The sequence below is a fragment of the Schistocerca nitens genome, chromosome 2 (assembly GCF_023898315.1).
Source record: "Schistocerca nitens isolate TAMUIC-IGC-003100 chromosome 2, iqSchNite1.1, whole genome shotgun sequence".
NCBI lineage: Eukaryota > Metazoa > Arthropoda > Insecta > Orthoptera > Acrididae > Schistocerca > Schistocerca nitens.
The window spans coordinates 63,426,709-63,440,408 of record NC_064615.1 but is presented as its reverse complement, the minus strand read 5'-3'; the positions used below and the strand labels follow the sequence as shown (position 1 = coordinate 63,440,408).

At 42.4% G+C, this 13,700-nt stretch overlaps 1 protein-coding gene across 3 annotated transcripts in view; it reads left to right on the top strand.

The window, feature by feature from the left end:
- Positions 1-13,700, top strand: part of LOC126234262 (uncharacterized) — an 84,746-nt gene that overhangs the window by 19,646 nt on the left and 51,400 nt on the right. For all 3 annotated transcript variants that reach the window (XM_049942956.1, XM_049942957.1, XM_049942955.1), the window contains exon 3: positions 7,488-7,653. In XM_049942956.1, coding sequence (XP_049798913.1) covers positions 7,488-7,653 — 166 coding nt within the window. The remainder of the gene's footprint in view (positions 1-7,487; positions 7,654-13,700) is intronic.

Sequence of the window (13,700 nt, the reverse complement as noted above, 5' to 3'; positions counted from 1 at the left end):
GGCCACATCGCCACACATCTGTGCTGCTACTGCTGTTTGCTGCAACACTCCTGAAATTTTTCTTTAATTTCTCTATCTTCCGTTCAGTCCACTGTCACTTCTAATTGTTCACTGCACTTCTTACTTAAATCTTAGTTCCGAATCAATCCTTGTTTTGTTTCCTTTTTTTATTCACCGGCTTCATTTAATCAGTAAACGTTGGTGACGACTTGGTTATCTTGGACGGTGGTGATACTTGAGTAAATTAGTCCCATTCCAAAACATTGTTTAGAAGTTCTGCGGATACGTAATTACATAAGTAGCTTAATTGTTTTACAAAACACTTTCGCACTTCTTGCTAGTAGTTTCACTTGTAACTCACGAGAAAATCTGCCTGCCGACCTGAACTAACATTTAAACTGTTTATTAGTTTGGTCAGTATTCTATAGATACTTCCAGTGCCACGATCTAAATCGAAGAAAACGATGCAGTCGGTATCTCTTTTGCGGCATGGCTCTGGCACAATGAAGGACTGATCTGTTAACAGCAATGTTGGAACGCGTGTATGCGGATTGTTTTGGAGTGTTGCGCTTTTGTTGCAATACGTAATCGACGTGACAGATTTTAGGAGCGCACACTCAGGCAAATGGCAAACGGCGCCAAAAAATGATGCGAAACTCGTACACCAACGTCAGTGCTGTCTGTTGCTGTGCCAATACTCGAGATGAAACACTGCAGTCCGTAACTGGGAATCGGATAGAATATCTGTCACGTGATAACACCGTCATGTTTCGTGGTCCGCTACCACGTTTATGATTTGATCCATTCGGTCCAGCGCCAGTTTAGTTCACGCGAATAATCATTGCGCTTCATAATGGCTACCAATTCGTAGAACGACGAATTATATAAAATGAAGGAAATTGAAAATGTTGCACAATGATCACCTTGACGTCCCACTACTAAACTTGCAAGCCAGTATTTTCTGTGCCTTTGGAAGAAGTTGATTAAAATTGCATCCTTATGGATATTTTCAGTAAAGACAAAAATCTTGCCTTGTGACGAAGAATGAGGGCTCTTGGGTATGTCTAACGTTACTGACACTTTAAAGTTGAAGATCGCAACGTATTTTGCACAGAGCCATCTTTTGGACTTTCAGGAAGTGTAATCGTTGCCATTATACAACGTGTGATCATCTGTCTGTTACCTGTAGTGCACTGTTTTCACGTCAGCTTTCAGGAAGACTATACCACGAGAAGATCGTAGGAATGTCCGACTGACTCTGACGAAAAGACCGACGATAACACATGAAAATCGGTAAGTGGTAGCAGGCAGTGGGTTACCGAGTTGTCATTTCTCTTTTACCGTTGACACTATACCGCTTGTTGCAAAGCATCTGCAACGTTGAGCAACATTATGTAATGTTGTCCACGTATCAAAAATGGTTCAAATGGCTCTGAGCACTATGGGACTTAACGTCTGTGGTCATCAGTCCCCTAGAACTTAGAACTACTTAAACCTAACTAACTTAAGGACATCACACACATCCATGCCCGAGGCAAGATTCGAACCTGCGACCGTAGCGGTCACGCGGTTCCAGACTGAAGCGCCTAGAACCGCTCGGCCACACCGGCCTGCGTCCACGTATCCATTGTTGACTTGGTGACAGGTCACGGGAATCAGAAATTACCGAGACCCATACTTCTCAGTTTTTTTTTTAACTATGGTGTTCTGAGCTATTACACATACCTTCAAGAATGACTTAGTTAATTATTAAAGGAAGACTGAATGTTCGCCATTATGTGGCAAGAAGGATAAAACCTGTTGTCAACAACTTCATAATCCTACTTCCAAGTTTTATGCGAGGATCGTTCAATAAGTGATGCCCAACATTTTTTTTTTTTTTAATCCGTTAATACACATAGACAAACGTTCTTGTTGGCACTTTACGATTGATGTTTGTTCTGCGCGCCAGTGAAGTTTCAAACCGTTCTGGTAGATGGCAGCGTCTTAGTACAGCGTCAAAATGGCGTCTACATAGGACTCACATTGAATTCTTGTGTGCAGGATAAAAAACCTTGGTGAACATCCATAAACGTTTGTGTGCAGTGTATGGCGATGCTGCAGTTCATGGGATAATTGTTGGGCGATGGGTAAAGAAAGTTACAGCCTCAGGAAATGCAGAAACAGAGCTCTGTGATCAGCCACGCTCAGGACGTCCTGTCACAGCCACTGCTGATCGTGCGGATGCCATTATTTGTGCCGACCGGCGCGTCACAACTCGACAATTGCCTCTACAGTTGTCGGTCAACATTGGAAGTGAGTCGACAATGATCGAGACTTTCGGATATTCAGAAAGGTACTCATGATGTGTTCCACGAATACCCACAGTGAACCACACGATTCAAAGAAAGGCCATTACGTGTGAATTATTGGTACGTTTTGAGACCGATGGAGTGGCCTTTCTGTCACGGGTCGTTACGGGGGACGAAAGCCGGGTGCACCACTGTGCGCCAGAAACAAAAAGGCAGTCCATGGATTGGCATCATCCTCATTCACCACAAAAGAAGAAATTCGAGAAACCACCTCTGCCGGAAAAGTCATGGGGCTGTGATAGCGTCATTCTCGTGGAATGACGCCAAGAGGGTCAACCATCTATAGAGAGACATACGTGAAGACTCTGAATAAACTCAAGAACCGTTTCCGACGTGTTCAATCGGACAAGAATCCAGCAGAAATCTTGTTCCAACACGATGGTTCACGCCCGCACTCAAGTCTGAGAACCCGGAAACAAATCGCCAAATGGGGTTGGACATCATTGCCTTATCCACCATACAGTAGAGACCTGCCACCCTCGGACTGCCATCTCTTTGAGCCGCTTCAAGATTCTCTACGGGGAACAAACTTTGAAAATGACGAGAGTGTCAGTCATGCAGTGAAAACATGGCTACGCCTACAGGACAAGAGCTTTTACCAGCGGGGAATATATGCTCTTCCACAACGTTGGCGTACGGCCATAGAATGTGATGGAGACTACGTAGAAAAATAGGACATGGACAAGACATGTTGATGTATATTGTCACCAGATTCTGACTCTTAACAACAAATATGTTGTGAGAAAAAAATGCCGGGCATTACTTATTGAATGACTCTCGTGTTCCATCAGGATAACGCAAGACCCCACACTGTAGTTCACATCACCAACGCCTGGAGTAATCCTTGACTGTTCTAGTTGGTCTCTTGATTTCTCACCCATAATGCATGTCTGGGACGCGATGGATATCAGCCTCCAGCCAGTAATTTTCATGTACTGATTCGGCATGTATTTCAGGCATGACAAGAAATTCCTGGAGATGACATTCTGAGACTGTTTGCTCCCATGACATACGAATGCAAAAATTAATTCCAGCCCGAGGAGCCACACATCACACTGATGTTCATATTGGACATCAGTTCCAAAAGGAATGTAAGTTTGATCATCCAGTATCTATAATGTGACGAACATCTCCACAACGTTTGACAATTGTCAGACTGGTGCTACATGATGTAATACTTCAGCTGATCGCCAGTGTAGTAAGGTCGGTAGTACGTCCCCTTCAAACTTAGTGCGGAAGTCTAATAACACCCCTTTCTTGCCGACATGTATTATTGATCTTTTAGAAAACGTTTACGTTCACAAAAGATTGCTCGTCTGTAACTTTTTTATACACCTCTTTACCTTTAAGACACAGTAATATCTACAACACGCTGGCATTCATAAACACATCAGACATACCTTGGTCATCTTCAGATACTAAATTTCATAATTGGCACCTGCTGTGAAAAAAGTGAAGTTACTTATTCTTAAAGTTAAGGAGACTGCTCACAAAACCATGTTATATTGGAGCATGCGCTGTAATCCTTCACATTTCGTTTCCTATCTCGAATTTCACATCAATTTTAGTGCCATTTTTCTGCATCCTTCATGGCTTTGTAGTATCGAAAATTATCTTCTCTTATTCTTGCAAATTATGGCTGGCGCCGGTTCTCCACCCCCAGCTGCCCTCTTCTTCTGTCTTGACTTTCCTCAACGTTCGTATTCCTTGCTTGCATTGCCTTATCCACATCATTTTGCCATTTTCGTCAATGGCGATCCCTTTTCTTCTGCTGAGTTAGTATCCATCGTAGTATCCTATTTCGTATCCTATCTTCTTTCATCCTATTCACATGGTTAATCCGCATAAGCTGCTTTTGTTGTATGTCGTCACAGACATCCATATCCATTTTCATCCTTTGTCGGATTACGTCATTGCTTATACTGCCCATCCTAGTACACTTTGATCTCCGTCTTAAGTAATTCATCTGAGTTACAAGCAGTTTATTGTTATTTTTAATTTTTCTTAACGTCCTAGGCTTCTGCTCTGTGCAAAACTACACTCTGAACTATAGTCTTACACATTCTCTTCTTCGTTCTTCTTCTTTCCTTTTTGTTCCGCAGAGCAGAGTTCATTACCCTGGTTACATGTCATTCTCTACTAATCCTATAGTGATTTCATCATTCCTTATGCCCTGTTTGTTAAATAATACTCCAAGATATTTTGCCTCTTCCACACCTGCATTTACTTCTCCCCTTCCTCCAAATTACTTAAATTTTCCGTTCCAAAAGCCAAGTAATCACACTTCATGTTCATCTTCAGGCCAGCATTATTGTATCTCTCTTCAAGCTTTCCTATCGTGCAGCTTATATCATTTTCTGCTAGTACAATCTAGTCGTCTGCAAAATAGAGGCTAAATATCTTGCTGTCCTCCACTGTCACTACCGTAAGTAGCATTTTCTATACCAAGTCTGCAGGACTGACCCTAGATACAGCTTAAAGAAGATCGGCGATAGCGGACTCCCTGCTACACATCCTTATTCACCTGAAATTTTTCTATCCAGCTATTCCCAATCTATATTCTCGCTGAGCTATTTTCAAATAATTTCATAACCTCCTTTATTAATCTTTGATTCAACTCTATCTCTTTCAGCTTTTCCCACAGTTTGTTGGTGGTACAGTATTGCATACTTTCTCTAGGTCAACCAGTGCAACATGCATCTACAGCCCAACCTTCGTGCGTGTTTCACACATTAGTTTCATTGAGAAGATGTTGTCCATTACCGAGCTTCCTCCTCGGAATCCTGCTTGTTCTTCTTCCTGCTTGTGACTTGTTTCTTTCTCTACCAGATCTTTCAGTACTTTCAAGTACAGTCTTTTTCAACTAACGTAATCACTGCCAATCCGGTATAATGTTTTGGATCACTACGATGCACCGGTCATATGTAACGTGTTCCCATTCCGCTGGAACATCTTGTCATCCATATCTCAGCACTGCGAGCCCCACCAATCATCCTCTCTACATATTCATATCTTTCTTTCCATACATTGACTTTGCTTTTTAACACTTCTCTTTTTTCCTGTACAGTTAGTGGCTCATATGTAGCTCTACTTTGATTGTCATTCACACTCTGCTATTTCTGCATCCCAACAAACTAGTTCCATCTTATTCTCATATTCTCCAAGTGATTTTTCGCTGCTTCATCTATGGCCTTCTTTATATCCACATATTCGTCTTTTGCTTCCTCTCTGCACTCTCAAATTCGTTTTGTAAGTCCTTGTGAGCAAATAACATGTTTTCTACTCGTAATTCATACTGCTCCAATAAATCCAATAATCCTTTCCGATTCTCATTCGTAAATCCTCCACATACACCTATTCCTCTCTTTCCCCACTCTGCTATTAAAGTCTCCTGCCAGTATCAGTTCATGGCCACTTGGAACGGCTTCTGTAATCTCTATCATCATCTGCACAAAATCTTCTTCTGTCTTAAAAGGCGAGTCTTCAGTAGGAACATACACTCCGACCGTCACTGTATTCATTGATCTAGTTCTGAGGCTGAACTTTATCAGCCTTTCATTAACTGCTTCTCATGAGGTTACATATTTTGACCACCGTTTTATTAGAATGAAGGTTATTCCTCCTCTCCCGCTACTGGTTCTGTCCACTCCACTAAAATTATGCACAAAGGCCAGCAGATATTCACAACCAATACCTTTCTTTTTTGTTTCACAAAGTACAGCTAAGTCAATGTTGTGCTATCTTATAAGCATTAGAACTTCTTGTTATTCATAACGGACACCTATGCATTCCAGATACCAAAGCCCAAAGTCCATTTTCATTTCCGTTGTCGAATTTCATTGAACCCATCCGAAAACCGAGGCATATACTGGGTATTTCAGCTGGTTGTCTTTTTCTGTGGATCGGGAGCTGGTCCATCTCACGACCTCCAACCCTGAGTACCAGAAACAGTCGATATTCTTCCCCTACTAATTTTGCTTCATCGCACTAAGACTTCATCCTATTGTTTGGTGAAGAAGAGGGAAAAGAATAACCAAGGGTAGCAAAGAGACTGAGTTTCTTACTTCACTCATCGGCTCATGCGGATAAGGAAAGGAAAGCGAACGATACGTTGTTGCAGGACACCCTTCGTGTGTCTCCTCAGCCAGAGGCTGTGCGACAAGGGTGACCCAACCAGCAGCCAAGCTACCAACGACATAGCTCCCAGCTTCGTCTGTGCAAGCAAAGTACTCAGCCTGCACTGACAGTGCTTCGTTAAGGCGGTGCCCCCTGGGAAAATTTTCAAAAACAATAAATTGTTGACCAACAACACACAGACACTGTGACACATGCATCAGACTTAAAAATGCTGTGAACATAACTTTAGGTTTTTCATACTTACTCCAGTTATAGGTCACAATATTTTGTACTCACAATTAATTTCGGTCTGTGACGACCATCTTTTAACCTAATGGCAAAAATTTTTCAGTCGCATCGAAAAACCATGTGTAAATATGGTACAGTCAAAAAATAAGGCGAACAAGCTTCGGTTATTTTATGTTAAATATGAGCACAACATGCACTATTCGAACATACACATTGACTCTATAGACCATCTGCTGAGATGGTGAGTAGAGTTAACATATATGTTTGAATAGTGTATTCGGTGCTTTTATTTTTGCATAAAACCAACGAAGCTTGTTTGGTTTATTTTCTGACTGTACCACAACTACAAATTTTGGCAGGATGTGATTGAAAAATTGTTTGCTAAGATATGATGATGAGTCCCATACTTCTTCACAGAGCGAAGGGGAGCAACACGGGACACCCGCGCCGCCTTACTAGGCAAGGTCCTAGTGGAGGTGGTTTGCCATTGCCTTCCTCCGACCGTAATGGGAATGAATGATGATGATGACACAACAACACCAAGTCAACTCGAGGCAGGAAAAATCCCTGATCCCGCCGGGAATCGAACCCGGGACCCCGTGAGCGGGAAGCGAGAACGCTACCGCGAGACCTCGAGCTGCGGACTTGCTGAGATATAGTGTCCCGTAACTGGAATAAATATGAAAAACCTTTCCTTGATCCTTGTAAACTTTCGCTGCGTCTATGTCGCAACTCGTAAAACAGCTTCAGGCGAAATTTTCTCTTCTTTAGTTCCGCAGGTAGATCAGCGAGACAGCCGAATGTTTGAGGACAAGATCTATGAGTTCTTGAATGTGACGCTCCGAGAAATACTGAGAGACGAGAGCCGTCCACACCCGCCGTTCGATCCGCTCGCCATCGGGAACTTCTCCACTGCATTCGGTGAAGGCAATGAAACGTAAGTGGACTATCCCAGGCTGTTACTCCCCTTCCTCCGTCCTTTCCCTTGCTCTCCTATAACGTCGTGAGCTAACAATTCCAAACAAGGTTTCCTACTGAGTCAGCTGTTCAACTCATCAAAACTTGGTCCTCCAATTTTTGTCTTTAGACTTGAGGTTGTTTGCTAGCAACAACTGCAGGACTTTTGCGTATCTCAGGTACAAGGACCCGGACTGGACTAATAATTCCAACATCAAAATTTCTAGTTACACATACTACAACATCTTCAACGGTATAAGAAGTTTTGTGTATCACAGAAACATGTTGTCAGAGACGGAGATCTGTTTGACATTATTCTGAATGTCTTCAGTAATTACCCTAAGCAGATGTTTCTTAAACCAACTACTGATGGCAACGTATTAAGATATAACTGCAACGGACAAACTTTAACTTTTCGGAAATTCTAACGCAGAGGAGGCTATCAGTGACCATAATACTGTGATAGCATCAGTGGCTATCAGTGTTGCAAGGAGTGTGAAGAATGGTGGGAAAGTACTTTTGCTCAGGATGGGTGAAAGGACACTATTACAGAGTATGTGGGTAGTTAACACTAACAAGGGGAGGCCGCCAATTGTGAAATTCAGATTCGATTCATACTGCGCATAATAAAAGCTCATGGCCAGAGGTGTAATGTGGCAAAGCACCAAGATGCACTTCTCAGCCGTTGTCGAGAAAATCGACAGTTAACAGAAACCGTTGTGGTGAAATACTCTCTACGATGTATAACTTCCTATAGCGTCGTGGCGCAGCGGTAAGTGCTTGGGTTCATAAGTCAAAGGTCGCCGGATCGAATCTCGCGCCATGCAATTTTTTTTTAGTATTTGTTTTTTGTAATTCAAATTATATATATATATATATATATATATATATATATATATATATATATATATATATCATGGGGTCTCTAATTCGAACGTTTGACTTACACTATATGTATTCGTTTCGGTATATCGTTTCTACGTCTTGCGTTAACTACACGTGTAAACATTATGAAGACAATTAATAACATTTGTGAAATACAACTTTGTTTGCAGAAAACATAATCATGTTCGAAGTCGCCAGTTTTTCCACGACAAACGACTTTCAACAACTTATTATATGCATAATTGATGCAACTGATTGCCGGGAATTTTATATATATCTATATATATATATATATATTAATTACAAATAACAAATACTAAAAAAAAAGTTGCACGGCGCGAGACTCGATCCGGCGACCTTCGGATTACAAACCCGAGCGCTTACCGCTGCGCCACGACGCTGTAGGAAGTTACAAATCGTAGAAAGTATTTCACCTCGACGGTTTCTTTTAACTGTCGATTTTCTCGACAACGGCTGAGCAGTGCATCTTGGTGCTTTGCCACATTACACCTCTGGCTATGAGCTTTTACTATGCGCAATATGAATCGAATCTGAATTTCACAATTGGCGGCCTCCCCTTGTAAGCCGGCCGGATTGACCGAGCGGTTCTGGGAACTTCGGTCAGGAACCGCATGACCGCTACGGTCGCAGGTTCGAATCCTGCCTTGGGCATGGATGTGTTTGATGTCCTTAGGTTAGTTAGGTTTAAGTAGTTCTAAGTTCTAGGGGACTGATGACCTCAGATGTTAAGTCCCATAGTGCTCAGAGCCATTTGAACAATTTAGTTAACACTAAATATTCAATTCTGAGAATGAATATCAGCATTACAAAAGGGTAAAATTCAAAAGCGATGTTCAGTACGCCTTCGATAAGTACGTGCTGAGCACAGTTTACGAGATAGGTAAGCCATCGTGGTTTAATAGCCGTGTTCGTTGCTACAAAAGGACACACTGCTTCATCACAGATTTAAGCGAAATTATGGCCTAGTTGACAAACAAATGCTGAAAAAGTGAAAACTAACGTAAAGAGATCAACGAGATAAGCGACCAATGAATTTGAAACTCAGATTTAGAAAACTGGTCTCAAGCAAAACCCTGAAACTTTCTTGAGTTACGTGAAGTCAGTAGTCTGATCGAAAACATCTGTGCAGTCGGTCAGTGACCACAGGGGGACCAAAACTCCTGCAGATTGTCGTATAACAGCTGTCCGTGTAGGAAGAGAAGCTCATCTATCAGCTCCAAGCCCCAGAAAAGAATAATTAAGAAGTAAAATAAAATTTCTGCAGAAAAAAACGATATTTATTTAACAAGTAGCTCCATTGTCATCTGAAGGTAATAGCAGTGGCAGCTCACATCTTGCGCATATGAACAGTAACGAATTTAAAAGATTTTGTTAAAAGTTTGTAAGTAAAGAATTATCACAACTTGTTTCATTAGCGTTTCCTTTCTTAAAACTTTCATTTAGTGGGTTAACACATGAAAATCGGAAAGTGCTAGCAGGCAGTGGGTTACCGAGCTGTCATTTCTCTTTTACCGTCGACACTATACCGCTGACAGGGGACGCTTGTTGCAGAGCATCTGCAACATTGAGCGACATTCTGTAGTTCAAATGGTTCAAATGGCTCTGAGCTCTATGGGACTTCTGATGTCATCAGTCCCCTAGAACTTAGAACTACTTAAACCTAACTAACCTAAGGACGTCACACACATCCATTCCCGAGGCAGGATTCGAACCTGCGACCGTTTCAGTCACGCAGTTCCAGACTGTAGCGCCTAGAACCGCTCGACCACACCGGCCGGCAATTCTGTAGTGTTCGTCAACGTATCCGTTGTTGACTTGGTGACAGGTCACGGGAATCAGAAATCCTCGAGACCCATACTCCTCAATTTGTCAGAAAATGGTGTTCAGAGCTATTACACGTACCTTCAAGAATGACTTAGTTAATTATTATTAAAGGAAGACTGAATGCTTGCCAGTATGTGGCAAGAAGGATAATACCTGTTATCAGCAACTTGATAATCCTGCTACCAAATTTTATAGGAGGGTCGTTCAATAAGTGATGCCCCACAATTCTTTTAAAAATCCAAATACATACATAGACAAAGGTCCTTGTTGGTACTTCACGTTTAATGTTTATTCTGCGCTCCGGTGAAGTTTCGAACCGTCCTGGTAGATGGCAGAGTGTTAGTACAGCGTCAAAATGGCGTCTACATACGACTCACGTTGAATTCTTGTGTGCAGGAAAAGAAACCGTGGTGCACATCCATAAATGTTTGTGTGTAGTGTATGGCAATGCTGCAGTTCATGGGAGTACAGCTGGGCGATGGGTAAAGAAAGTTACAGGCTCAGGAAATGCAGAAACAGAGCTCTATGATCAGCCACGCTCGGGAACTCCTGTCATAGCCACTGCTGATCGTGCGGATGTCATTATTCGTGCCGACTGGCGCATCACAACTTGACAATTGGCTCTACAGCTGTCGGTCGGCATTGGAAGCGAGTGGACAATGATCGAGACTTTCGGATACTCAGAAAGGTACCCACAATGTGTTCCACAATACTCACAGCGAACCACAAGATTCAAAGGAAGGCCATTTCGTGTGAATTATTGGTACGTTTTGAGACCGACGGAGTGGCCTTTCTGTCACGGATCTTTACAACAAAAGAATAAATTCGAGACTACCCCCTCTGCCGGAAAAGTCATGGTGACAGTCTTCTGGGATTGTGATGGCGTCGTTCTCGTGGAATGACGCCAAGAGGGTCAAACTTATATTCAGAGATGTACGAGAAGACTCTGAATAAACTTAAGAACCGTTTCGTAAGTGTTCGATCGGACAAGAATCCAGCAGAAATATTGCTCCAACACGGTAATTCACGCCCCCCACAAGTGTGAGAACCCGGAAACAAATCTCCAAATGGGGTTGGACATCATTGCATCATCCACCATGCAGTAGACACCTGCCACCCTCGAACTTATTCTTATGGCTCTTTTCTGGAGTTTGAAAATTGTGTTCATATTTTGTGCATTTGTTCCCCAAAAAAGAATTCCATAGCTAAGAACTGAGTGTACATATGAATACTATGTAACTAAAAGACACTGCAAGTTACACACTGACAACAGGATTCTAAAGGCATAACATGCTGATGACATTCTGTCTGTAAGTACCGTTGTGTGTTCACACCACTTCAACTGAGAATCAGTATTCATTCCTAGAAATTTTGCATTTGTTACACAGTCTACGGAGGTGCCATCTACAATTAATTTAACATTTTCATTTTTCCTCTTCAAACTGAAATTCCTAGTATTAGTTTTCTTTATGTTCAATGTCACTTTCTCTCTGCCTGGAACGCACGTCAATTACAGACGCCATTTTGAAGGCTACGTATAGCACTGTCAGCAATTAGAACTTCGTGAAACTATAAGGGCTGAAGTTGGAAGATCCTGTGATGTCCCACAACAAATTCTGCATTTTTCAACCGAAATTGGCAGAGAAAAAAAGGCGCCGCGTTAGTTACTGAAAGCCCCTTGTACATGAAATATAGAAAAATGTTCTATCAGTGGACAGGGCATCTCCCCAAGATTGTATTCCTAATACGTGTCGTGGTGGAGCTGCACTTGGCGGCAGGAATGTCAGAACATATGGACAACTTACGCACTACATCTACATCTACATTTATACTCCGCAAGCCACCCAACGGTGTGTGGCGGAGGGCACTTTACGTGCCACTGTCATTACCTCCCTTTCCTGTTCCAGTCGTGTATGGTTCGCGGTAAGAACGACTGTCTGAAAGCCTCCGTGCGCGCTCTAATCTCTCTAATTTTACATTCGTGATCTCCTCTGGAGGTATAAGTAGGGGGAAGCAATATATTCGATACCTCATCCAGAAACGCACCCTCTCGAAACCTGGCGAGCAAGCTACACCGCGATGCAGAGCGCCTCTCTTGCAGAGTCTGCCACTTGAGTTTGTTAAACATCTCCGTAACGCTACCACGGTTACCAAATAACCCTGTGACGAAACGCGCCGCTCTTCTTTGGATCTTCTCTATCTCCTCCGTCAACCCGATCTGGTACGGATCCCACACTGATGAGCAATACTCAAGTATAGGTCGAACGAGTGTTTTGTAAGCCACCTCCTTTGTTGATGGACTACATTTTCTAAGCACTCTCCCAATGAATCTCAACCTGGTACCCGCCTTACCAACAATTAATTTTATATGATCATTCCACTTCAAATCGTTCCGCACGCATACTCCCAGATATTTTACAGAAGTAACTGCTACCAGTGTTTGTTCCGCTATCATATAATCATACAATAAAGGATCTTTCTTTCTATGTATTCGCAATACATTACATTTGTCCATGTTAAGGGTCAGTTGCCACTCCCTGCACCAGGTGCCTATCCGCTGCAGATCTTCCTGCATTTCGCTACAATTTTCTAATGCTGCAACTTCTCTGTATACTACAGCATCATCCGCGAAAAGCCGCATGGGACTTCCGACACTATCTACTAGGTCACTCCGTATTGTTGTATTGAATTAGTTGGCACCTGCCGATAAGCAATCGAACACGTTTCCAAGTGGGCTTCTGGCGTGCTTTCCCAGGCATTCGTGACAGTGACTTCAGTGACTCGCACGCACGTACTGACGTTTGATGCATCACAAAAGGTGGCCGTACTGATCTGTAAAGTGAGTTAAAATCTTGAATAAATACTCCATTCGCGGAATGTGTGGGCATTTTCTGTATGTTTTGTAGGCATGTAATCATTTACCGAAACTCCAGAGGTGCTTATGAATAACCCTAGACAGGCGATATGCCCTCAGATTATACGAAGTATCCAGTAAATTGGGTGCCAATGAAGGTAGTTGTTCACAGGCGTAAGTATTACTGAACTATCAGTTTAATAAGTCATGGTTCCAAAATACTTACACGAATTGTTTGCATAAGAAACGAGGAACTGATAGATGCCGACCTCAGAAAAGGCCAGTTTGGGTTTCGGATAAATGTAGGTAAAAATCGTCCCTACGACGTATGACAGAAGATAGATTCAAGAAACCAAACCTGCATTCATAGAGTTACTGTATTTTTGGATACCTTCTGACGCTTTGAAGGTCTCATGGTAGCTTGGATACAGTACGTGGAGGGA